Below are 27,804 nucleotides of genomic sequence, written 5' to 3' on the forward strand. Positions count from 1 at the left end.
AGATAAGTGATTAGGATGATTGAAGTTGAGATCATGAAGCAGCTGCAATATTGGTAAAGACAAAATCTTGGCTATGACCATGGGAGCCTGAGGTGGGGTAGGGGCGAGATTGAGTATCAGAAGGTTTCAGCTACATGGATATTGAAAACACTAAGTATAATAGGAATAATGTTGTTAGAGAATAACAATGAGCCTTGTGCCAAAAATCCTTAGGGAACAGGGAAGCTTTCGCTTTAAGAATCTGTAGGTGGTCTGATGGCAGTTTTAAGCTTTTTTTTTTTTTACGAGGGTGTGGCAATAGAATGGAAGTGGTGGTACTGAATGAAGTAAGGAAGGCCCACCTCTAGGCCCCTGAGGGATGCGGAAAAGAAGTCAGCCATCACTTAAGAGGGCTAAGGAGGAAGCAGTGTTCTCAGAGGAATGTTCAGGAAAAAAAGCTGAGGATGTAGAGATTTTGCTGGTGCCTGAGCATGAGTCTCAGGAGGCTCAGGGGAAAGATTGAGGAGCTGTGGTCTGGTAAAGGAAGGAACGTTGCTTGGTGAGGATGAAGAATCCAAATGTGAGAGATGCCTATGGAATTATTGGCTTTTTGTAGTTATGGCCTAAAAAGGATAAAGGAATTGATAGAATTAGTCCTTATGCTCAGAAACTTACAGTAGATTTCTTAATTTTTCATCTAAACTGGTACACCTTTGAGGATGGAGAGAAGGATTTCCAGAGAATTACAATTAAAATTACCATTTTTAAATTTTCTGTTGATTGGCAAATTACTCTGTTTTGGTAGATCTAAAACATGGTCTTATTGAAAAAATTATTTCAAAACAGTTTTCCTAAAAAAGCATATTTACGACATTAAACATTAAAAATTTTTTCTTTACATTGATTATCTAAACATTAAACATACAATCTAAACACTAACATAAGTAGAGTAGTCATTTATAGTACATATTCATGTACTTTAATCAGTTTTTTTAGCCTGTCTCTAAAATGATATTGCTGATGTTTTTCTGAAAATATATATTTTTTTCAACATAATCTTATTTTTATTTTTCTTATAAAATTGGATACAGTCTTCTTCAGAGTTGCATTTTATGGTTAACAAATTTGAAGTGAGACTCAGTTAATTCTTTTCTTTAGATCATAATATTTTTCAATAAGAAAATACTTTCTAAGTTCTCAACTAGTAAGCCCAGAGCAATTTCTACTAAATGGAAGAGTCTCAATTTTTAAAAATTTATCTTAATTGAAATGTATAAATATTTCCACTTCATTATAAGTTCTGTCTTTTTACCTGCATTCAGAGTCCTCTTTTTCAATAATGAAGTCTTCAATATTTTAAGGACAAATTTCATCAAGTAAATTGTCTCTCTGATTCCTTTAATGTTTCACAATTTTTAAGCCTACTCAATTTCATTTTATTCTGGCACAGCACATAGATTTGTACAAATTAAAAGAAGAGCTCCATCAAAAGATTCTTCCCACAAGTCAAGATATTCCAAATTGCAGTTACAGAATTTGAAAATTAAACCATTCGCTGTTCCAGGTTTTAATATAAAATTTGTCCAATTCTTTTTGCTTTTGTAGGGATAAATTTCAGTGTGTTTCTGGATATAAGCTTTGTTTTTATTAATTGCATTTTACTACAAGTTTCAAAGGCTTAAGGTGAATGCTTCAATGAAAGATTTCTAACTGATTTTGAACAAAATGCAACTAGGATTTAGAAGACTTTTCCAATAATAATAATAATAATAATAATACCATTACTAAAGGACACGGGTTTTGTAAAGTCACCCTTCAAAGGCTCAAATTTTTAAATATAATTGGTGATAGGTAGCAGAGAAAGCATCTGCAGTGTTGAAGTCTTTTTGTGTATTTAACATCAATTACAAAAGTTTTGATTCTGAATGTAAATAAACTCTAAAAATTTGACAGCTGTGGGTTCTGTTTCGATTGATATGTTATTGCACTTCATTTGGACACAATTATGAATTATAATTCCAATTCCAAGTACATTTGTGTTTTATAAATTAGTAAGAACATTGTTTATACTATAGTGCTGTGCTCTACAACAATGTATGTTATTACTGTAAAAATTAAGAATTTTATCTTCAGCACTGAGTTTTTCAAATGAAGTTAGAATTCCCAATAATGTCAGATGTTTCACTTTCAACAGAATGAACTTCCAGAAGCTTTACTTTGTTTCCATAAACTGAAGGGAAAACCAAACTATTGGAATTAATGTGACTTTCTATGTAAACCTCTGATGACATATAAAAGCAGTATCATTTAACTGTTTGAAAAATTCTTTTACTAATGGAAACAACACATTAACGGCAGTTACTTCACATTTCTTACTTGCATGAGAAAACTTAGCATGAAAAATGAACACAAGTTAGAACAACTGTCATTTGTTTTAATGCTGTTGTGTCCAATACAGTAGCCATTAGCATGTGTGGCTCTTTGGATTTAAATTAATTAAAATAAAAAATTGACTTCCTCAGTTGTACTAACCACATTTCAATTGCTTGGTAGCCAGATGTAGACCATTTCCATCATCTCAGAATGTTCTATCGGACAGCACTGAAGTTTTATGAAAAGTCAAACTTGACAAGATTCAAATTCACTTTCTATAATATTAGGTTGGTGCACAAGTAATTGCGGTTTTTTTCAAGTTTTAACCTTTTAAACCGCCATTACTTTTGCACCAACCTACTATATCTGTGGAAACCTGACTTTCAGGCCATCTCAAGATAGCTACTAACTTATGGAGTAGATGCTGATGCTTCTTCAGGAGTTCAGTGTCTTCTTTTCTGTGGTTGGTGTTGTCACTATAACCCCATGGTAAATGTCACCTAACATTTTGTTCAAGTTGTACTTTCATTATCAACTGCTTGAGAAGCAAAAATTTAGTATTTAATTTTTTTATTGAACATGTACTTGATGTATTTTTCTCCAACTTATTGCTACTGAATAAGTTTTGTTTGTTTGCTTTTTGTTTTTGCAAAATTTAAAAAATACAGCGAATAATAAAATTAGTTTGCAGTTTTTTTTTCTTACAATGACAAAAACACTAGGAAAAATGTACATACTATAAAAGTTCTTCAAAGGACTGCTTAAGTATTTCCTGCATATATTTCTCATTCATTCCACTGTATTTCACTATAATTTCCCACTGGCACCTGCAACTTTATACATCTCCTGTGGTGTACCTGGCCGATACACCAAATATTTGGTAGGGACCCCAGTATGAAATACTTCTCCTATCACTTCTGGATACTGAAAGAAATCGCTTTCCCTAGGGGCTCATGTCTCACTTCACTTTGGTTTTTATTAGTTAACAACACCTGTTGTCCTTGAAAGAAGGAGGTGTTATGTTGCATCAAGAAAAGATTGAAAAGCGGGAGATGAGTTATCACTGATTGTCTTTCAGATTTACTTACACGTTAAAGTGAAAGTTCTATTCAATGCATGCATTGCACTACTAAACAAGATCATGACAAACTGGAAGTGCAAGGAAGAGGTCTGTCAGACCCATTCCAACCAATTTTGATGCAACTAATACTAATAATGTTCTAAAGTGAAAAATTCAGGACAAACGCCAAACCGACTGGTTGCATAAAACAGGCATGTCCTCAGCAAACTGAGACTTACGGTCCTATTTGTTTCCTGTAGAAGTGCATCCAAGCTCCTTAGTTTGGTATTAGGTCATTCTAAATAGAATGACCCCAATCTACATTTTCTGTCTCAATTTCCTGGACAGTATACTCCAGATAAACTCCTCCAGGCTTTACTACATGTTTTGGTTCATGTGGTCTCATCTGTCTGAAACTGCCCTTTTCACCAATCTCAGCATATCCATTCCTACTTGTCCTTTGACTTCCCTATGTAAATACTACCCTTCTAATTTTCCAGCTGGGACTTAATCTTTTTATTCTGAACATCCAGTTTGTTTGTTTTTGTGGCTTCTCTTTGCCATTTTCCTTGTTATTTTTATATTTTACTTGCTTTTGTATGTGTCTAGCTAGGACACATACCAAGCAAATAAAAGCACTCTGGAGACAAGGTTTAAAACAAGATTTGAGAGATATAGATAGCCATTTGCATAATTAGCTTTGGATAATTCAGTTCTCCTTTCCATCCATTTATTCATTCAACAAGCATTTATCAAGGCTTCTATATATCAGAGACTGCTTTGTGCTAGAGACACAGTGGTGGTTCCTGCTATTACACACTCACATTACACACTCACATTATAACAAATAAAGACTTATGCCACGGAGGAACTGTAGAAAACATTAAACTCATCTTGTATGTTACAACATAGGAGGTTAGTGGTCTTTGTTATTGATGTTTTTGAATGTAAATTGAGAAAACGTTGGTTAATACCTTGGTTTTATTAAAAAAAAAAACAACAACAACACGAAAAAAGAACCCAACTAGGTTCTTTCCAAAAACATTAATAGACCTGAAGCTTGGTGACTTTTTTAATGAGTATGTTTCCTTCACAGTTGTATTGTGACTTGTGGAAGTGATGGTGATGTGAGAATTTGGGAAGACTTGGATGATGATGATCCTAAGTCTATTAATGTTGGAGAAAAGGCATATTCGTGTGCTTTGAAGGTATTAAAAACAATTATAGCAGCTGATGTGAGATTGTACTGCCATGTGATTTTTTTTTTTTTTTAATGCTTGGATGAAAAATATTTTTATAAGTTTTGAGTATCGATGTACCATTTTGTTTCTCTTAGGAAATAATATTTAAAAATGTGTAATGCCGTAACTTGCCCCAAATTTTTACATGTAAAATCTGAATGGTTTATTAAAGGTGATTAATGGATATTAATAGTGAACCAAATAAAATATATGCAAGAAAATATACTTTTTCTTTTAAGAAAGAGATTTAAATGTCCCTTTTTTTTCCTTTGTGGGAAAGCTCAGTGGCATTTTCGGGCTTTTTTAGTGCACTAATTCAGATAACTTGAGGAATTGTTCTAGAAAAGAGGAATGCTTCATTAACTTTTTCAGGATATTTACATATTTCACCTTTTTAATACTTTATGTAAGGTATGTATGGGAATGAGATATAGTTTACTTGGAGAATGAAGACATGTTTTCAGAAGGACTTTGCAAACCAAGTGTCTAAAAACTAAGCTTTTTATTTGTGATGAATTTTAATTGAGTATATTATATTTGGGTAGGAAAAAAAATCATTTTATAGTATTTATACTTTTTTCAAATTTAGGCCCATTAAGGTAAATGAGATGGTCTTTTAGATACTTTAGATACTCTTTTTTAAATGATCATGTATAATGGAAAATACATTCCCGAAAGAAAAACTGACCAGAAGTATAAATGACATAACATTAAATTCAAGCTAAGTCTCGTTAATAAGCAAAGAAGTTCGAATTAGACAATTGGATTTTTTTTGTTTTTCCTGTAAGATGGGCAAGGATGAAAATGATTGCTAATCCCAATAGTGAGGGCTTGGAGAAGTGTTAGTAAAGGAAAACCACTCTCCTCTTGTATTTATTTGGTGGTTTGTTTTTTGTTTGTTTTGTTTTCTGTTTTTTTGTTTTGTTTTGTTTTACTCTCACACTACTACCATGTTCACAACACTTCTGCACCAGATGTGTTGATGTTTTTCCCCACACCGGGCAATTCTCTGCAACTCCAGCTGGGTGTCCTAAAATTCAATTCAATTCAAACACTAACCAGAATTAGTGTAGACCCCACAGATTAAGGGCTCAATCCCACGAAACTGTTCCCCATTTCAGATACCAATCACAAGTAACAGGTCCCCAAGTGACCCACAACTACTGTCCAACTTGGCTACAAATTGCAGGTTCCCATGACCCCCTCCTAGGATTCTTTCATTTTCTGCAACAGCTCACAGAACTCAGGGAAACATATTTACCAGTTTATTATATAAATAAAGGATATGATAAAGGGTACAGAAGAGATACATAGGGGAGGTCTGAGAGGGTCCCAAGCAGGAGCTTCTGTCCCTGTGGAGTTGGGATGAGCCACCCTCCCAGTAGATGGACGTGTTCACCATCCTGGAAGCTCCTCAGACCCCATACTATTAGGATTTTTATGGAGGCTTCATCACATGGGCATGATCAATTACTAGCCCCATTTCCAGCCCCTCTCCCCTTCAGGGAGGTTGGGGGATAGGGCTGAATGTTTCAGCCTTCTAATCGTGGCTTCATTTTTCTGGTGACTTGCTCCCATCCTGAGCTATCCAGAAGCCCATATATTTTAATTGATTCACCATTAATATCCATTAATCACCTTTTGTTTTTGTTTTCTGAGGTAGATACTATTTATTTGTCATTTTACAAGTGAGCAATTTGGAGATGAAAAATAACCTGCTTCATGTTACATAGTTAGAAAGGGGCAGTGTAAGACTTTGAAACATGTCTGACTCCAAAGACTTAACTCTTAACCACAACACTATACAATTTGCTTCCTGTTCTAGAATATTCTTATTAATGTCAACCCATATTTAAATCCTGCAGGACACACAAAATATTGTCCCCCCCACCCCCGCTCTCATTGACATTTATCATCCTTCCCGAATTTTGGATGTACTATCATTAACAATAAAAAAACATACAAGCAAGAACGAATTACTTTTACAATTATAAAGCCCACATTGTGGTTGCAATACAACAGTTAATTAACTTAATCACTGATAGTCATATAATTCAAACACAAACTCATTAGAACAAAAGACACTCCTTTATAACCCAGGAAATTCCAAGGGATTTAGGAGCTCTGTGTCAGAAACCAGGGTTAGAGACCAAATATTAGAACAGAAGATGTCCCCAGTGCTCTTGTCACTTAGAAAATTGCAAGAGTTTTAGAAGCTCTGGGCCAGAAACCAGGGGCAGAGACCAATATATGTTTTCTATATTTTACAGTATTATTATACGCAGTTGCTGGAACATGTTTTAGAGTAAACCGATACTACATATCAATATTAGAATGAACACATTGCTTTTTCTTCCATGTCTTTGTGTCTCAAATCTCCCTCTCCTTTTTCTTATAAGGCCACCTATATATCCTTGTTATATCTGCAAAGACTATTTTCAAATAAGGTCACATCGACAGGTACCTGGGCTTAGGACTTAACTCGTACACATGTCTTCTGGGGGCCACTATTCAACCCACTGCAAGTCCCACAGTGCTAAAATATTTTCTTTGGCTTTAGGAATGGAGTTTATGGGACTTTAATAAAATGACATTACCAAATAGCCATGCAAAGTTGACAATTTTACAATGTATTTAATTTAAAACATAATTCCTTGTAAACACTTCCTGTTTTTGGATTCAGTAGTGCAGGAAAGTGTAGTTAGATGCTTTATTTGAAAACGAAGTAGAGAAAATATCACCCTCCAAAACAGTGAAACTGGGATGAATCAATATACAGAGGATGCCAAAAAAATGTATACATATTTTAAGAAAGTGAAAAACTATTAAAATTACGCTGATGGTAACCATTTTGAGCACCTCTTATAATTGCAGAAATCGAATGTGACTTATATTCGTCTTTTGTTATCGGTGCATACCGTGTACTACCCAGAAAATAAGCCCTGGCATGATTTTTCAGGATGACATCCCCTGAACATAATGCTTCTTTTGGAGCAAAAATTAATATAAGACTTGGTCTTATTTTCGAGAAAACATGGTATTGAATATTGCAATTTTAATACAGTTTTTTCCTTTCTTAAAATATGTATACATTATTTTGGCACCCTCTGTGTTTGTGGGTAGTAATAGTTAATGCTTGCATATTATTTTACATTGTCTAGACTTTTTAACAAAGGTACGGAGAGGTATGTGGAATTATCTCCGTTTTATTGGGAAAACCAAAGCTCAGAGGAAGGTCAAATGGCACAGTCAGTAAGGAGCACAATGGCTGCAACTCAGGTCATCCTGGGCTGGGTTCCATTCCTCCCAACCCACCAAGGAGGAGAATGGTTGACTAGATCTTGACCAGAACCCTGATCCTTTGAACAGTTTCTTTTTTAAAAAATTTTACTAGCTGACAAAGTTCTGATACTGGTTTTCACAGTATATTTGTTGGAAAAAGACTTTAAAGCAAGTTTTTTTCCAGGTCTCTCGGATGAGTTAGTATAGTTATATACTTTAATATGAATAGAAGGCTAGTTAACATGTCATTAAAGAATTACTAGTAAATGCTTTACGAGAGCTAACTGAGGATGCTTAGTCAGTATTCTAAGAAAACTGTTTGCAAGAAAAGCACAGCCAGGTTGCAAAGTTCCTATACATGTACACACATAAATAGTTGGTGTTTCTGTAGTTTTGCCAGTGAACACTTAGCATCATCACTGTTGTCCTGAATTGGTTATAGCTTTTTGTTTATTCTCTTCTTGTTTTCTCATTTAAATTATTGTTAGCTTCCACATTATGAATTTAGTTTATTGTGGATTGTTTAATTACAGTAGTTACACAGTGTAGACATACACAACACACTATTTTACACAAGTCTTCTAGTAATTGAAGATAAATGTATATTACAGTTCAAATTTGAATCATTTGTACTGTTATTTGAACAGATGTACATACCTTCCCAAATTTTGCTGTATGCTAACATTGTTATCACCAAGTTCTTTTTCCACTGGAGCGGAAGCAGGTGCTCTAGGTAGGCTGAGGGTCCTAAGTGTACAAATATGGCTGAGACCTATTGCTATATGATAGAATGTATTCATTAACAAACTTCAGTTGTTTGTTTTTCTTGGCAGTTATTTAATCTAAATTAATAAATTGACCATATGATTTAGTAAAGCTTGTATGGGATTGGTAGACTATGATTTAGTCTATTGGAACCTAATTCCTCTTGGAGAAGTAATAAAATTAAAGTGCTAGGGCAGAGAATTGACCTTTTGATTCTTAGTTAAAAGCTCTGCAAAGCAGTGGTATCTGCTGATCATTTTCAGAGCCTAAAACTGTTAATTTAGTGTTTTTAAGAAGGTGCCATGGATTCTGCATTTAGACTTTACTCCAAAAAGACATGTAATGATTTTGTTGTGGAAATTATAGTGTGCTCTTCCCTCAATGAGACTAGCTATGTTTTCTCTAAAAGTTCTATTGCATCTCTTTATTAATGACACTTGGGAATCCATAAAAATACTACTAATTAAATATTTCTCTCCAGAAGTAAAAGGAAAATCAGAGGCTAAACATTTGGCTGGTAAAGAGGGAATTAAGTTTTCTAAAGGTATAGCAAATAAATTTTTCTTTCTAATAATATAGTTCAAGAATATTGTATATTGGTGATTTCTTGATGTGACGTATAAGGTTTTTTGTGTGTTTTTTTTTAAGGATTTTTAACTATGGAGAGACTTCCAATCAGTTTGGATTTGTTTCTTGCCAATGTTTCTTACCTTTATTTTTCTTTTAGAATGGAAAATTGGTCACTGCAGTATCCAACAATACTATTCAAGTCCACACATTTCCTGAGGGAGTTCCAGATGGTATATTGACTCGCTTCACCACAAATGCAAACCATGTGGTCTTTAATAAGGATGGAACAAAAGTGGCTGCTGGATCTGCGTAAGGCTGTTTGATATCCGAAAAAGAAATAATGTTAGAACAGCATGGCCTCATTAATTGGTTTCAGGGTAACATTTTCAGGTCTCTCTCTTCTACTTTTCCTTTTTTTCTGTTCACTTAATTTTTATATTAAGTCTTTTTAACTAGTAAGGTTTTTGAGGACAGACTTGTGTTTCATGTGAATGGAGATAATGTATATTGCTTTGCAGATAGCCTATTTAGTAAATACTGAAGAAAACTGGGAAAAGATGATACTTTGATAGAAAGTTTTAAAAATTATTTCAGGTAGAACCTAGCCTGTACAATTAGGATTTTTACTGTTTCCCTTGATGTTTATTTGTCATAGAAAAAAATGTAATTGGTGATTTGCTGAGGGGGAGTAAAAGGTACAGTACTTTTAAAAATGGTTATGACTGTAATTAGATTAGCAAATAATAGAAGCTTTAGATGTAACTAAGGAAGCTATTTAGAAAATTTGTGTTTTAACATAATAGGAAGTCTTGTGTTTTTAGCGTCTTTATAGAGCAAATCTAAAAGGGTAAGTCATTAAATTTGGGTGTCAAATTTAACAAGTTGCTATAAAGAAAGTATGACATTTATTCTTGTGACTTTGAAATATTTGGGCCCTAGTTTTTAGGAGAGTCTTTTGTATTGGCATTTGTTTGTGTACATTACTCTTATTGTTCATAGTGACTTTCTAGTCAAAGTTGTGGATGTGATGGATTGCAGTCAACAGAAAACATTTCGAGGACATGATGCCCCTGTTTTAAGTCTTTCCTTTGATCCTAAGGACATCTTTCTGGTAATAATTTTTTCCCTCTCTTTTTGCATTTTTCTTGACTATGCTTAAAATTGTCAAAGAATTAGCAGAAAATTTCACGCAGTTGATAAAAGATACTGATTTATTAATTGAACTAGTTTCCATATAGTTTTATGTCTGCAACTATAGAGAAATCTATTGTTTTATTCCTGCAGGCCTCAGCTAGTTGTGATGGATCTGTCAGAGTTTGGCAAATTTCAGATCAGGTAAACTCATCAATTTGTATTTAAATCTTTTTGCCCATTTTCATCATATATTGAGTGTTATGTATTGTAGTATTTGATCAAATTAATTCTTTTTCTTTTGAGTAGCATTAAATACTGTTTTTTTAATCAAATTCCGTAAGATTCTAATGCAAAAATAAATATGTTGAAGGCTATTTGCTCCTTTACTTAATCACAAGGGAAACAATAGACTTGTATTTCATTTTTAGGTTTTGTAAATCAATAGGGGATATTCAGTCTTTATATATTTGCAAACTACCATCTGTTGGACCCTAGATGATGAGAATATGAAAATAAAATAAAGCATGGGCCACACTTGACTTGGAGAGTCACATAAACAACTTACTCTAACCCAGCCTGATAAAATTTTTAAAGGAGATGTGAAGAAGGTATTGTCCAGATTGGCTGAGGGAACAATTAATTCTTCCTCAGGCAATCAGAGAGGCCTTGGCATTCCTAGACATGTGGCTGATGAGAAAAATATCCCCACAAATGTACCTCAGCAGCCACAATTTGTTCCATTCATTCTTGAACTATTTAGGAGGATTGACTTTGACACCGTAACATTTTATAGTAGAACTCTGAAGTTCATTTTCATAGACACTTAAAGGTTTTAATATATTGGAGGTTTTTTGTGTGTGATTAGTCAATGAGTATATTGTTTGCTTTTCTACATAGGAAGTACTCTTAGTTATTTAAAACTTGTGCTCTTTATACCTCTAAATAAAACATTATCATAATTAGATGAAATTAAATTAAGTTGCTTTTTTGAAGAATCGACCTATTAAATGTATTCAGTTCTGCATATCATTTGGGGGGAATTTTCATAAAGGGAAATAAATTTTCTTTTCTAAAAAATCAGACATGTTCTGTTAGTTGGCCACTGCTACAAAAATGCAATGATGTGATAAATGCAAAATCAATCTGCAGACTTGCTTGGCAGCCGAAAAGTGGGAAGGTAAGTGACTCTTATTTTTCAACCTTTTTAAAAATTACCTGTTCTAGTTCTTGTCAACTTTGAATGTAAAAATAGTTTTTAAATTGTAACTCTTTCATTTGGATTATAAGTTTTAGAATCCCAAGCCAACGAATTAATATTGGAATGCATTAAGAAACATTTCAACTTTTAAAAAGTACATTTTACATGAATGAATTTTATTCTTTTTACATTCATGTTTAATGGAACGACCGTGGAAACAGTTTTGTTATGTTTGATCTTATCACGTGTATTCAACATTTTTGAGGTATTAGCTGATACAGTTAGATGATAGAAAGTTATGAGAGGTTTGAATGGAGAAAGGAGAATGCTCGTTTACAAATGAAATTCTTATTATGAGGAAATGCCAAGAAAGTCAACTGGAGGAAAAATTAGAAAGTTCAGTAAGGTAGCTGTAAACAAAATTAATATTTGAAACCAATAACAATCCTATATACAAACAATAGCTATTTAGAAAATATGGTGGGAGAAAATAACATACTGTTATTTTCAAAAAAAATTTATATCAAAAGATGATAAAATAACTAGGGATAACTTAGTAAGAAATATGAAAGATGTATATAAAGAAAATTTTAATATGCTATCAAGAGGGGTTAAAGGAGAATTGTTAAATAGAAAAATATATCCCCTTCTTAGAAAGGAATCTTTGATATAAGTATTTAGTTCTCCCAATCCATAGTTTTGACAACATTCAAATATAAAATATCAGTAAGATGTATGGGGAGACCAAATAATGCTGATTGTAAAGTCTACCTGGAAAACTAAGTCTTCAAAAAGCAAAGCGATGAAGTCTAATCCAGTCAGATAGAAAGTACTATGATATCATGGGAATTAAAAGTTTGTTACTGACACATGAATAGACAGTTATCTATTAAACAGAGAAATGGATCCAATATATATGGGAATTTAGTGATGGTAAAGGTGGAGAGAGGCAGATTTAGTAAATGTGTTGGCAAAGGGCATAAATACTAGGAGATGAGAATCATTGAGAACCATCTTGGGAGGTTTCCTACCACAAGGTGATCTCCATAAAGATTCACATACCTGCTATATTCTTTCAACTTTTCTGTATGTGTGAAACTTTTCAGAAAACAAGATGAATAAATTCAGCACTATAAGTGTAAATATTTTGTATGTTAGAAAATATTTTAGAGTCAGGGCAAACGACAAACTGGGACAAGTGTTTGAAGCAATATGACAGAGTAATTTCATTAATATACAGAGAATTCTTACAAATCATTCAGATCCCAATAGAAAAATGGACAAGGACATGAGCAGACACTATATAGTGAAAGATATACAGATGGCTTTTAAGATGTGAAAATATATTTATCTTTCATACTATTATAAAAATATCAATTGAAGCTATAGTGATAGTCTATTTTTCATTTATCAGATGGTCAAAGATCAAAAGTTTGATTATATACTATGTTGAAGAGGGTGTGGTCAGTCTTATCAAAATAAAAGACCAACAGTACTACTAGGCATATATCCTATAAGCATATTTATACATATGCACTATAGGGTATGTATAACGAAAATGTTGCACCATGGTTTATAGTAACAAAAGATTGGAAACATACAAAATGTTCATTAATAGGGAATTGGTTAAATAAACTGGTATCCCTGAAAATGGAACACTCTACAACTGTTAGAATGAGGTATAGTTCTGTATTTCCTTACATGGAATAAGCTTCAGATACATTAAATAACCGTCAAGCTGTAGAATAATACGTATAGAAGAATGCTGTGTATTAATTGTGTCTGTGTGTATGTGTGTGCTTATATATATGTATGTATCCATTCTTGTATAGTCTATTCTTCTTATATTTGCTTTTGGGAAGTACAGAATTTAGGTATGGGAGGGAGACTTTCTTTTTAAAATATGCCCTTTTATATCATGTGAACTTTTAGAGTATACTCGTACATTCTGCATTAAAGTAATTGTTGGGAAATCCAGTATGTATTATTTCTTTGCTTGTAAAACATTAATTAATCTGAGTGATTTTAAAATGAACATAGTTTTCCTATATGTAAATAAAACTTTTTTTAATAAACCATATTTAATAAAACAGAAAGAATATACCGTTTTGTTTTTTCTACTAATCTGTTTTTTTGGAAGAATACATAGGAAGATAAATTTCCTTTTTTTTAGATTTTCAAAGTATTCTGGCTCTTTTTGTTTCCTTCCAGTAAATTAGATGAATTTTCTGATTCAAACGGCTTAGATTTCTTAAGAAGTCATAATAAAAATACTAGTAACTTCAAGTACTGTGTTTTTCAGTGCAAGCAATAGAGTGGTCATTACCCATTCTCTGCTTATCAGAATTTTAAGTAATTTTTTGACTCTTGTTTGTTGCCAGTTAAAATACAAATTTGCTCTTCTTTTTTATAAGCTTATTTAGATGAATTTTTTTGCTTTTTTTCTTTAAATTTAATTTAATATAAACTTTTGTGTAAATTGTTTCTTTTTCCTAATAGTTACTAGCAGTTCCTGTGGAAAAATCTGTTAAGCTATATAGAAGAGAAACTTGGAGTAATCAATTTGATCTTTCAGATAATTTCATCTCTCAGGTAGGTTTTGTAAATGACACTTTTAGTAGGGTAAAGGGAATGTTTAATGCATACTTTGCCTAAATATGGTTGCAGTTAAATATTGTTGGAAATGGGGAACAATTCTAGACTATTTGTGTGTGTCCACCTTCTGCCTTCTCAGCAATAGATAGGTTTTTGTTAGGTCCTATCTGACCTTCTTTGTGAAATTTGATTAAGATAATCTTTTAATTTATAAGAGGTCAAATTTAACCATAGCATAGTATTAGAACAAGTTATTCTTACATTATCAGTAATTAACCTTTATTAAGTGAGTTTTACTGAGACTTGTGATCATAGACTCTAGAATTTTAGAGCAGAAAAGGTTGTTGGTCTATATATTCTCTCTCTTTTTCTCTTTCTTTCACATCCATTTTGCATTTAAGGAAACGGGCCCAGTAAGTCAGCAATGGCTTACTAAGGTTCACTACACTTACTAGTTCTCTTCATCTTGATGATGACTGCCAAGAGGATACCTTATGTTATCTCTCTTTCCAGGATAATAACATTTTTTTAGATTTTGCTTTTAAAATTGTGTCAGTATAATTTTCTCATGATAAGGTAATAGCTGTTAGTGATAGCTGAAAATTATTGAAAAAAATAGTTAAGAAGTAAGCAAACTTTGTCTTGCCATTTGTATGTCATCAAAGTTAAAGTTACATGGAATACATAGGATAAGGGTTATAAAAGTTTGAATTTGGTAATGTGAATATTTATTTCAAATTATACAAAATTGTTATTTATTAATTGTTTTTCTTAATAGACCCTTAATGTAGTAACCTGGTCTCCTTGTGGGCAATATTTAGCTGCAGGAAGTATTAATGGTTTAATTACAATTTGGAATGTGGAAACCAAAGATTGCATGGAAAGGTACGATTCAATATATCTTGTCTTTTTTGATTATTTCAATTAAATTTTTGTTTGTCGTATGAAACATTTCAGATTTGTAATGATTAGATTGTCAAAATGCAAACATATACATATTCGTTTGTCAAAAGTCATTTAAATTTTTCTGACTAAAATTTACCTAAAGAAATGTATGTTCATATTTTTCTAGACAGTGTTTGAAGAACTTGCTTTTTAATTTTTAGGGTGAAACACGAGAAAGGTTATGCAATTTGTGGCCTGGCCTGGCATCCTACTTGTAGTCGTATAGCTTATACTGATGCAGAAGGAAATCTAGGGCTCCTGGAGAATGTTTGCAACCCCAATAGAAAGATACCAAGCAGTAAGGTAATAAGTAATACGGTAGGACATTTGTAACATATATAATAATATGGTAGAACAATTTCTTCAAATATGGATTTGGAAAACATCACAGACTGTATTATTTTCTTGGAAAATTACAATTCATGTTACTATGTTAGATGCTCATTAATGATCCTTTTGTAAAGAAAACAGTTTAAACTTGTTTAACCTAATGTTTCACAAATATATTTTGCTAAGAAACTTTTTCCCTCCATATAATGCCTATTGACGGACTTTCCTTGACTTTCCAAGGAGTACCTTTGTGAAGTACTATTTTACTATCCTGGTGTTCAGGAGATTGTTAGTTAAATACAGGCATACCTCAGACATATTACAGGTTCAGTTCCAGACCACTGCAATAAAGTGAAGCTCACAGGAAAGTTAGTCACACAAATTTTTTGGTTTCCTAGTGCATATAAAAGTTACACTACACTATACTGTAGTTTATTAAGTGTGCAATAGCATTATGTCTAAAAAAACAATGTACATACTTTACTTAAAACTACTTTATTGCTAAAAAATTCTAACCTTCACCTGATCCTTCCGTGTGAGTCGTAATCTTTTTGCTGATGGAGGGTCTTTACCTTCAATTTGTAAAAAACTCCATATCTATGAAGCACAATAAAACAAGGTATGCCTATAAATGTTTTATAGATAAAAATTAAAGTTAATAACTGTAACTTAGTTTTGCCTATAAACTTTTTCAGCTCTGAATTAACTTTAACTCTTAGAGCTACCCATATACCTCTTAGGCTTCGCCATGCAGCCTTACTGAAGGCTTGCTTTAAACAGGCCACCTTGTTTTATACCTCCTGGTTTTTGTCATTCTCCCTGCCTGGCACATATACCCATTCATATTTCAAGTCTTGGTTTAGATTTCCAGTTAAAGATCACAGGCTTTCAATATGCATTTATTTCTGCTCAGATACCTGAACCCCCTTAAAGCTACACTAAGGGAATTTTTAAAAATGCACATTCCCATAAGGCTAACAAAATTTTGAAGGCTGGAAAATAGATGGATGATTGGAAACTAGCATCTCAAAAAGTTGAATGCTAAGACCTCAATGGAGGAAAGCTGGGGTGCAGTTAAGTTTGCCAAAGATTCAGAATTTGGTGGCACTTGGTACTTCTAGAAGTGGGGCTGAAAACAGGAGGGTTGGTTTAATAAGCAAGTAAATCCCTCCAGTCTCAACATCAGTATGCAGAGCTAGGACACTCCCCTCCCACACCCCCATACACATTATGGCAGAATCCTGGAGATTTCTTTACAAAGGTAAAATAGAGAAGGTCTTTGGTCCAGGGACATTGTGTACAGCTGAGTGATGTTGGGTGAAGCAGAAGCATTGCACTGAAAAGGATTAAATGAAAGTGTATATACTTAAATGTTGAAATTCCCAGCTCACTTTCTATATTTGGCTCTCAGCATTGTTAACCAGTCTTACACTTTTCACACAGGAGATTGGGAGAATCATCTTTGGGGAATTTCCCCAAGGAAAAAAACCCTAAAGAGAGGGAAAGTTCTTAACTCCAGGATAAACTAAAAGTTGTAAACAAAAGATGTAAAAGAGTATAGTACTACATCTGTAAAATGAGGTTAGGAATGCCTACCACCTAGATTTACTGTGAGGAATAAATGAATTATGTATAAAAAATTAGGAAAGTCTCTAGCATAGCACTTCATAAGTGTTGCTATTATTTTTATTTGGCCATAAATAGCATATACATGGTCATAATAATCTAAATACTGTATATGGATCCAACCAAAATGAGAATATATCTATATTGGGAAGATTGGGGTAAGAGAATAGTGTGCATGTATACATGAGAGTCGGAGTGGTTAGGAAATGGCACCAAATCCTCATCTTCCCTAATAAAGGGAAATTAGGATCTATTAAGTAAATAATGATTAAAATAAAAAAATAGCACTAGAATATTTACAAGTGTGGAGGAGAACATCAAAAGAAACAAGAGCAGAGGCTTTGCAGAGGACTGTTCTCATTTTTAAATAAACGTTGTAACAATGTTTGACTAATTTATATTCATGTATAACATTGATAAAAACAAATGGTAAATTGGGAAATAATTTTTAGTTCAAAGGACACCTCTTATAAAACATTTAACCCTTTACCCAGAATTAACCACTTTCTCCTTTCTGTGTTTACTCCTCCCAGTATTTATTTCTGTCACAACAACATTTTTATGGCCCTCACCATATATGTAAGGCAAAACCCTCATTTTCCAATAATAAACCTACCCGCCCCCCCAAAAAAAAATCTTGACCAGCTTGAGTACATAAACTTTTAGGACTATAAGTGAAATAGTTATAACTTCTTATAGTGTGTAGTTATTAATTTAATTACTCATGTCAAATCATGTGTTTAAATATATGAATTTAGAAGTATTTTTTTCTATACTCATTTTGTTAAACATCAGTTTTCCAGAACACAATCATATGTACGTTCATCTAAAAGATTTTGTGATAATCTCTTTTGAATCCATTAATGATGTTTTTCTCATTAGAATTTTATACCAAACTATAAATTTCCATTGGCTTAACATTTGTACAGTTGTCATTCATCTTACATTAATAATTTGTGACCTCTACAATGTATCTGCTTACTATTTCACTTTTTAAAGTTATCTCACAAACTATAGTGACATTCAGTACATGCAATGGTATGTTCATATACCTGGTAATCAATGATTAACTCTGTGTTGAATTTCTTTGCCTTCTTTGTTTTTCTGTTGGTTCTTTCTATTTGCTTACTTGTATAAGTATCAAAAAATAAAACTAGCTTTAACTGAGATCATTTGAAGCAAATATATCTTACTTAAGTAGTATTTTGTTCAAAATAAAAGTAAATGAGAATATTTTGTGATTAGGGACTTGTAGACGAATTCTTTTCTGGGGAATGACTTTTGAGAAATAAAATTTTGTTTTATATTTGGGTATATATAGTATTTCTTTACCTGTCTGTCATACACTCCCGCCCCATCCGTAGACTATCAGCATTTAAAGTAAGTAATAGGTCTTATATAAATGTGAATACAACCCTCATAAATACATTTACAAATTATTCTTCTGAGGGCATTTGCTTAGAGTTTATAGTGCATGTTAAAAGATTGCCTTTTGAGTAATTGAGCAAATAGTTCACTAATACTTTCTAACTTGTGTTAATTTGTTCAAGGTATCTAGCAGAGTGGAAAAAGATTACAGTGACCTTTTTGATGGAGACGATACAAGTAATGCTGGTGATTTTCTGAATGACAGTGCAGTCGAAACCCCCTCTTTCCCGAAAGGCATTATGCATGATGATGATGATGACACCGTGCTGGCTTCAGGTCGTCCTAGACAGCGAAGTCACTTCCTAGAAGACGATGAAAACTCAGTGGGTAGGCATTGATTGTGGATGTGATGATCCATCTTGTTAATTAATATTTTCAATTTTTTATGAAAGCTTATTTAAAGTCATTTATTGAATTTGTAGAATGTAGCTGGAGCAGTATGTAGAGGGAGATTATAGCATTAAATACTTATGTTAGAAAAGGTTTCAAATCAATGAGCTAAGTTTGTGCTTTAGCAAACTAGAAAAAGAAGAAATTAAACTCGAAGCAAGCAGAAGGAAGGAAATAATAAAGACCAGAATTCAATGAAATTGAAAACAGTAAAACTGTTTAAAAAGTCCATGAAACCAAAAGGTATTTCTTTAAAAAGATTAGTAAAATTGATAAATCTCTATCCTGACTGATCAAGATAGAAAAACATAAATGACTAATATAAGTAATGAAAAAGCCTGTAGATCTACACTATCCAATACGGTAGCCACTAGCCTCCTGTGGTTATTGAGCACTTGAAATGTGACTGGTTCAAATTAAGAAGTCATTTAAGTGTAAAATGCAACCAACTTTTGAAGACAGTATGAAAAAAAGAATATAAAATACCCTAGTCATTTTTTACATTGAGTACATGCTGAAATTATGTTTTCAGTGCAATATATTATTAAAATTAATAACCCGTTTTTTTATGTTTTAAAATATGGATACTAGATAATTTAAAATTGCTTAGGTAGTTCACATTGTGTTTCTGTGAGACAGTACTGCTATTAATATCATAAGGATAGTAGGAGAATATTGTGAGCAACTTTGTGCCCATAAATTCAACAACTTAGATGAAGTGGACAAATTAATGACAGACGCAAACTACCAAGCTAGCTCAAGAAGAAATAGATAACCTGAATAGTACTGTATCTGTTAAAGTAATTGAGATTGTACTTAAACACCTTCAAATAAAGTACCTGTTACAAGAACTTACATGCTGAAATAACACATTTGAATGTTAACAAGTAAAATGCCAATGTATTGTTGTAAATTGTGCTGCATTTAAAACATACCGGGTTTATAGAACAGTTCTCAAGTGTTTTGGTCTTAAGAGCTCATTATACTCTTAAAAGATTTTGAGGACCCCAAAGAGCATTTGTTTATGGAGTTATAGCTATTGTAATTTACCATGTTAGAAATGAAAACTGAGAAATTTTAAAAATATTTATTTAGTTTAACATGGTATTAGTAAACACATGTAAAGAAATGATATTTTTTTATGAAAAACAAAGTAAGTAAAGTGGCATTACTTTATCTGAGTTGCATATCTGTTTCATGTCTGGCGTAGAGACAGCTAGATTTTCGCATCTGCTCTTGGAGTCCGTCTACTGCCATACACTGTTTTTGCTGGAAGTATATGAAGAAAAATCAGCCTCAGACAAATATGTAGTTTTGAAGAGGACAAAGTATTTTAATAGCCTATTCAAATAATTGTGGGTGTTCTTTGATGCGGTACCAAAACTCAACAAATGAAAGCTTCTTAAAGATTATTTGCAATATGAAATCTGAAAAGTTTTCAATGAACATTTCAACTCTTATTACATTAAAATCAATTGGTCTAACTTCAACTTTAAATGGATCTTTTACCGTGTTTGATTTTGTAACATGCATTGGTAATTTGGAAAATACTGGTTCACTAAGGTTTGCAGACCTTCCTAACATTGATGTATTATCCAAAATTATATTTGTTAGTATCATTACCAATCTCATCAGAAGTTTTTAAATATTAGGAAGCAGTCAGGCTCATGGTGGCAGATACAAGTTTTCCAATGTTCTGATTTTCACTTGAAAGCTCAAATATCATTGGCAACAAATTGTCAGTTAAATTCATTTTCAAGAAAGTGTTTGCCGAATGCCCAAGTCTGCATAACCATAGTTTATCTGGCATTCTTTCAAGTGAAAATGGTTTCATGAAAAAAAATCAGTTCAGCTTATAACTCCATTGCTCAAATGTTTTTTTTTGAGACAACCATCATCCTTCTTGATGCACACTTCCGATTTTTGCACAGAACATTTTTAAAAAGCTATGCAAGGATCAAGATGTAATAAAAGTAATATTCTTACTGCAGTTGAGTGGTGGGTAACAATGCACTGGCTGCTAATACAGATTGGTGCCCCTGCCTTGATTTATACTGAGGCGCAAGCAGCTTTACCCCTCATTGCTTTTGCACCATCACTGCAAATGTTAATACAGTGAAAGAGGCAAGTAGCATCTTAGTACTATTAAGTATGAATGGAAAAGGTTATTAGATTTCATAATGCTTTTCTTTTTCCAAGTCATTGGTATTTATGGTTCTCTAATTATAATCTTTTGTACTTTAGGTGTTACAATGCTAAAAAGTGGTTCTAGTCTTCTCAAAGGGGAGGAGGAAGATGATGAGGCAGACAGCATTCACAATCTGCCACTTGTAACACCCCAAAGGCCATTTTATGATGGGCCTGTGCCAACCCCCCGGCAAAAGCCCTTTCAGTCAGGTTCTACACCCTTGCATCTGACTCACAGGTTCATGGTAAGCCTTGATCCACACTTAACTTTTAACTAGTTGTATCTCACTTTTAAGCATTGTATCTCACTATAGTTAATTTGTTTGGTAAAAAGTATTTTTTAAAAACTTGATTAACTGGCCTGGAGCACTTCAGTTGATTTTAATTTTGTGGTTGATTTATTTTATGGTTAACTCACAGCCTTAGTCTTATTTATTATTATTGAAAATTGTGTTAAATAAATTTCTGCTTTGCAAAATGATATATAATGAACCTAAGTAAATGTTACTGTGTATCTTGTAATATCTCTTGGCTATACTTCTGAACCTTATTTCTCAAATTATATGAGTTTTTATATAGGAGATGATACTGATTCCAAAATACTAGTTTACAAAGTGTTTTTTTAGAAGGCAGCTCCGATAGTATATTAGAAGGTGTTACATGCAATGAAAAAAAAAACTATCTGCCCCTTTTCCACTACCTCACCCCACTGGAATGTAAGCTCCCCAAGAATAAAGATTTTCTGCTTGGTTTACTGATACCACTTAGAAGAAGATATGGCACAAAAAGCATTAAATCTATGTTTTCTGAGTGGATGAATGACTATATTAGCTTTTTGTCTTAAGTTTGAGAGCTAAGAAAGTTTATTTATTTCTATTTGTTATTTGAGGTTTTCCACTGAGGGCTTTGCTTGTCCTTTTTGAAAAGTATAGGCCTAGCATAAGTTGTATGTAAATATTAAAGGTGATGTTTTATTTCAATAAAACTTTGCCATCAGTAAACATCATCAAGTAATAAGTCTTTTTGGTTATTGTTAACTGTTTTATTTATATAAAGTTATATTTGTGGTAAAGGAAAGGAAACACCAGGGCCTAGTGTGAGCCTATGGTGTACATCAGGGGAAGATATTTTCCAAAATGGTATCGATTTATTTTGCCTTAAAATGTGTGTATTTATTCTTATAATATAAACCAGTTATTTGTAACAGAAAAATGTGCTATCATTTACATCCATACTTGTAAGTAAATAAAGTTTTGAACTGTTTCTTTTGAGGAATTTAATGGTTTGATTGTTCAAAGGTCAATTATAAAGTATTTTTTCAATGATAGTCATATAATTTAAAAATATTAAATGAAATATTCCATTTCCTAATAAGTATATATGTATCTTCTTCTCATTATTATAATTATCATTATAATATTTAATTATAATGATAATTATTATAATGATAATTATTCTTTTAATGATAATGATAATCATTATAATGATAATCATTACAATTATTCAAAGAAAAGAATAATTATTGTAGCTCTGATATTACTACTGTTACCTGAAACAATTTTGAGTTAGATGAGCTGTCACACCTTGATACAGACTGAATTATGTTTGTTGATTTCTACCACTTTAGCCTTCTGATTCTAGGGGCTTCAGTTTTTCTTAGATTGTATCTAACCTTACATGTTTGTAGGTGTGGAACTCTATTGGAATTATTCGCTGCTATAATGATGAGCAAGACAATGCCATAGATGTGGAGTTCCATGATACCTCCATATACCATGCAACACACTTATCAAACACTTGGAATTATACAGTAGCAGATCTTTCCCATGAAGCTATTTTGTTGGCATGTGAAAGCACTGATGAACTAGCAAGGTAAATTTGAGATTAGTAGGAAGAATTTGTAGCTGTTGAACTATTAGATATAATTGTTGAAATTCAATACAAAAAGTTAATTTAAAAAAATGATACTTTTTGTAGTGTGGAATTTCAGAAAAAAGAGTTTAGTACAAATACTGGCCTACTCATAAAACCTCAGAACGTGTCTGTTTTTGCTTAACAATTGTCCCCTTGTTAACATTCTCTATGTAAAAATGACATGACTGTGATTTGTAATGCAAAACAAATGGGACTATTTTTTACATTGTTATTGTGTTTTTATTAGTAATATAAGAATAATACAATTTTAAACAAACAAGTGCAGAATTTTTAGAAAATGAAAGTTACCCCCAGAATTCTACTTAGGTATAACTACTGTTAACAGTGTATGTATCCTTCTAGATTTCTATTTATATGAACCATCCCCACCTTTTAAATTTGCTTATCGAGGTATGATTTATATACAATAAAATACACATGTTTTAGGTTTACAATTTGATAAGTTTGACATATGTATATATATACTCGGGTAACCATTATCACAATATATTTTTTTATCACTCAGAAATGTTCCCTCATACACCTTTGCAGTTAATCCAATCCCAGCTTTGAACAGTTACTGATCTGGGCTTTTTGTTGTTGTTTTGGGTTTTTTGTTTTTTGTCACTGTAGATTAGATTTGAAACTTCTCTTTAAAAGAAAAACACACCAAAAAATGTTACCAGTTCTATTCATCTGATTTTTTTTTTTTTTTTTTACTTAATATATTTTAGACTTAGATATTTTGGTAGGTAGATAGACAAAAAATTATGATGGAAAAGCAGTAAATACAGTCCATATTTTTTTTAAAGAAGAACAAATATTTTATTAACCTTTTATATTATAGCCAGATTGCTCTCTCCTGATCTCTTTTCTTCACCTGATTATAATGTTTATATACGTAATCATAGATTTTACTAACTCCCAGGTGATTTGAAATTCAAATTCTTCTGATTGGATATATTAGTTCCTGATTGGATATATTGGTTCACAAGCTGTGGGACATGGGTCACCTCAGAGCTTGTTGAAAACACAGAATCTCAGACCCCACCCCAGATCTTCTGAATCAGAGTCTGCATTTTGATAAGATACTCAGGTCATTGAGCATGTATTAAAGTCTGAGGAAACACTATATTAGATCATTTTTTAAAAATAAATTTTTTGTTTTTCAGTTACAGTTGACATACAATATTATATTAATTTCAGGTGTCTATCAAGTCATTTTAACATTTTAATTGTTTTCCTAATTTATACATTGTAAAATCAACTCAGTACTTACCGTTGAATTAAATCAGTTTATTAAAATAAATCACTGTTGACTTAGTATCTCTAATTCAGAATAGCTTACATAATTAGAAGTTTGATTTCCATGTACAAGTTTGACTTCTCTATATATTCTTAGATATATAAATTCATAGCCACGTACACTATTACCTTTTCATTTTAAAATGGAATTTTTAAAGTACTGTTCAGAAAGTTAGTACTGCTTCAGATTACCAATACTATGGAATCTACATTCTGAAGCCTAGGTTTAATAATTTACATGTACACACATACAACGGAAAAGAGTAGAAACACATCCAATTGTAAGCATTGGCTAGTAATCTTGCTAGTGGTAATTATGTGTGATTTTTCTTCTTTTTCTCATTTTGTCCTCTCATATTTTTCTTTTTTGGGGGCAATAAGAGAACTGTTGCCTAATTTTTTGTTTCTTTTTCTTTTTTTCTTTGTTTTTGTTTGTTTCTTTTTTTTAGGTTGCCTGACATTTTGAAGCTTCCTTCCTTTTTTAAAATTTGTTTGTGATTTTTGTGTGTTTTCATTTAACATCATGTTGTGAGCATTTTCCTGTATCTTTAAATGTTCTTCAATAATATGACTGTTAATGGTTTTAATATAGTTCATTTTAATTGTATTTCATAATTACTTTCTTAAAGCCATTTCTTACACTGTTTGTGTATAACAGAAAAACTGTTTGGTTTTGTTACTAGGTATCATGATTAGTTATATCAAATATGAAAGTTTGATTGTTTTGATCTTGTTTTAATTTTTAGCAAGCTTCACTGCCTGCACTTTAGTTCTTGGGATTCAAGCAAAGAGTGGATCGTAGACATGCCTCAGAATGAGGATATTGAAGCCATATGTCTTGGTCACGGATGGGCTGCTGCCGCCACGAGTGCCTTGCTCCTTCGATTGTTTTCTATTGGAGGAGTTCAGAAAGAGATCTTCAGTCTTCCTGGGCCTGTGGTGTCAATGGCAGGACACGGAGAGCAGCTTTTCGTTGTTTATCACAGAGGTAGATTTTTTTCCAGTCTTTTACAATTTTACCATGATGTGAAGTAAATGGAAATTACTTGAGCTTTCTTTTTCTTTTTGTTTTGGATTATATATCTCCTTTTGCATTTATTTTAGTATTGAATCAGAGTAATATTTGAATGTATAGAGTTTTATTGTATTCACTAATAACAATGAAAATGAAAACATTTTATTTATAGAAGAACTGTATTAGAGAAAGAATTTCAAGGTACAGTTTGGTTAATTATAAGAATTTTCAGCATTTAAATGCCTTAAAAACTAAAGTAACTCTATGTGAAGGACCAAAACAACTTTGACTTTTTAAAACATTGCTGCCTTCTTTTTCTCCCCTCGTATTCAGTCTTCACCGCTATGCTTAGACTGCTTTTATCAAGGTTACCAATGATCTATTTATGCGTGTGTGTGTGTGTGTGTGTGTGTATGTGTGTTTCCACCAGAAATGCTATCTTCTCGGCTCCTGTGACATTGCTCTCCCGATTCTTTCCTGGTTTATAGCTCCTTTAGCTCCTTTGCTGGCCCCTCCTCCTATGCCAACCTCTTAGCTGGAGGCTGCAGGACTTAGTCATAGCCCCTCTTACCTCGCGCTTTCAGTCTTTTGACTGCTTAGCCATAGTAAATACATTCTACGTTGCTCTTCTGAACATACCTGCGAATGTAACTGAAAAAAAGTGTCATGGACAATATTTACTCTTTGATTTCACTTTTCTTTCAATGCTGGTTGATTTCATGACTCATGGGCCAAGAAATGCAGTTTGAGAAACTAACCTGGGGAATCTCATCATGGCCCATGGCTTTAAATACATCTATGTGTTCATGATTTCTAAATTAATATCACCAGCCCTACTCTCTTCTTGTGTCTCCAGACTTGCCCACTTGAAATCTCTATGTAGAGTTTTGATACACATCTCAAATTTAACTTGGTCATAATAAACCTTTGATATATTTTTTACCTCCAAACTTGCTTCTTACTTAGTTACCCCATTTCATTAAATGGCATACTGTCAATCCAGCTGCTCAAGCCAGGAATGTAAGAGTTAGTCTTCTCTTACCCTCACACCACATATCCACTCCATCAGTAAGATGATATCATCGTGTCAGTTCTTTGGAATAGCACATTCCAAATCTATCTCTTTATCTCTTCCCTAAACCCCCAGTCCAACCCAGATGTCATCCCTTGAGCTATTGTAACAGCCTCCTAACTAGTCTTTCATTCTTGCATTCTATAATCTGTTCTCCACATAGCAGCCTGGGTGATCTGTTAAAAACACCAACCTCTTCTCAGATTCCTCTGATGACTTCCTGTTGCTTTTAGAATAAAAATTAAACTTTTTATCACAGCTGACAGAGCTCTCTACGTGATTTGACATATGCCTGCCTCTTCAACTTCATCTTTTGCCACTTTTCTCCTGTTATCATTCTGGCCATACTGGCTTCTTTGTGTTCTTCAAACTCACGAGCTTGTTCTCACCTTAGGACCTTGTCATTAGCTGTTTCCTTTGTCTTCCTAACATTTGGATGGCTGGCTCCAACTTGCAACATCTCGGCTTACATTTCGCTTTCTCAAGGAGGCCACCTCTGACTATCCAATCTAAAGTAGCCACTCAGTCTGGCACTCTGTATCACATGATTATTTTAACTCTTTGCTGAAACTTAGCATTTTTTTGTTCTTTTTCTTATTTGTTTCTTAATTCGTTTGTCTTCTACCTGAATATGAATTTCATGAGAGCAGTGGCTTTGTCGTGTTAACCATTGTAGCCCCAGTGCCTGGCACAAAGTGAACTCGCTGTAAATATTTCTTGAGTGATGAATTACCATTTAATAATCACTTTATATAAATAGTCCATGTAACATAGTATTCTGGTTCTGATACCCGAATAGTGCCTCAGTTAGGTGGGTTATCAGTAAAAAGTAGTGCTAGTTAACCTAAGAAACAAAGTCAATTCAATTCACAGAAATTAATTTACATTGTGTGATAGCTAAATAACCTTTGATACCTGATTTATATTTACATTTTATTTTACTAGGAACAGGATTTGATGGGGATCAGTGCCTTGGAGTTCAACTGCTAGAGCTGGGGAAAAAGAAGAAACAAATTTTGCATGGAGATCCTCTTCCTCTTACAAGGAAATCCTACCTTGTATGGGTTGGATTTTCAGCTGAAGGCAAGACAAATTCATTTATTTATATTAAAGACATTTTTAAAGAAGAAAATTGTTTCATTGCTTTTTCCTGATTAATTTCCTTATAGATAAGTTATCTATATTTTATGTTTAAATTTCTTTATTTTAATACGTTGACAAAACTAGAAACGAATTGTTAGGCAAGGTAGCCATTGTCTTATGCGCAAGGTCTCTTTTTTATGAGAATTTTTTGATTAGAAAACTTAAAAAGAAATATATTTTTCTGAAAGTTTATTAAGTTAGCAAGGAGGAGATACAAATCAATGGTAAAGTTGTGTCTATTCTGGCAGATTC

The 27,804-nt window shown here is 32.7% G+C and overlaps 1 protein-coding gene across 6 annotated transcripts in view; it reads left to right on the top strand.

Moving 5' to 3' along the window:
- WDHD1 (WD repeat and HMG-box DNA binding protein 1) overlaps nucleotides 1-27,804 on the top strand; it is a 50,421-nt gene that overhangs the window by 3,281 nt on the left and 19,336 nt on the right. For all 6 annotated transcript variants that reach the window (XM_033109444.1, XM_033109445.1, XM_033109446.1 and 3 more), the window contains exons 3-15: nucleotides 4,509-4,620; nucleotides 9,428-9,579; nucleotides 10,270-10,381; nucleotides 10,555-10,605; nucleotides 11,486-11,581; nucleotides 14,102-14,194; nucleotides 14,976-15,082; nucleotides 15,304-15,445; nucleotides 18,649-18,853; nucleotides 21,161-21,348; nucleotides 22,791-22,975; nucleotides 25,069-25,310; nucleotides 27,355-27,492. In XM_033109444.1, coding sequence (XP_032965335.1) covers nucleotides 4,509-4,620; nucleotides 9,428-9,579; nucleotides 10,270-10,381; nucleotides 10,555-10,605; nucleotides 11,486-11,581; nucleotides 14,102-14,194; nucleotides 14,976-15,082; nucleotides 15,304-15,445; nucleotides 18,649-18,853; nucleotides 21,161-21,348; nucleotides 22,791-22,975; nucleotides 25,069-25,310; nucleotides 27,355-27,492 — 1,823 coding nt within the window. The remainder of the gene's footprint in view (nucleotides 1-4,508; nucleotides 4,621-9,427; nucleotides 9,580-10,269; nucleotides 10,382-10,554; nucleotides 10,606-11,485; nucleotides 11,582-14,101; nucleotides 14,195-14,975; nucleotides 15,083-15,303; nucleotides 15,446-18,648; nucleotides 18,854-21,160; nucleotides 21,349-22,790; nucleotides 22,976-25,068; nucleotides 25,311-27,354; nucleotides 27,493-27,804) is intronic.

Source organism: Rhinolophus ferrumequinum, chromosome 6, assembly GCF_004115265.2.
Source record: "Rhinolophus ferrumequinum isolate MPI-CBG mRhiFer1 chromosome 6, mRhiFer1_v1.p, whole genome shotgun sequence".
In the NCBI taxonomy this organism is placed as follows: Eukaryota; Metazoa; Chordata; class Mammalia; order Chiroptera; family Rhinolophidae; genus Rhinolophus; species Rhinolophus ferrumequinum.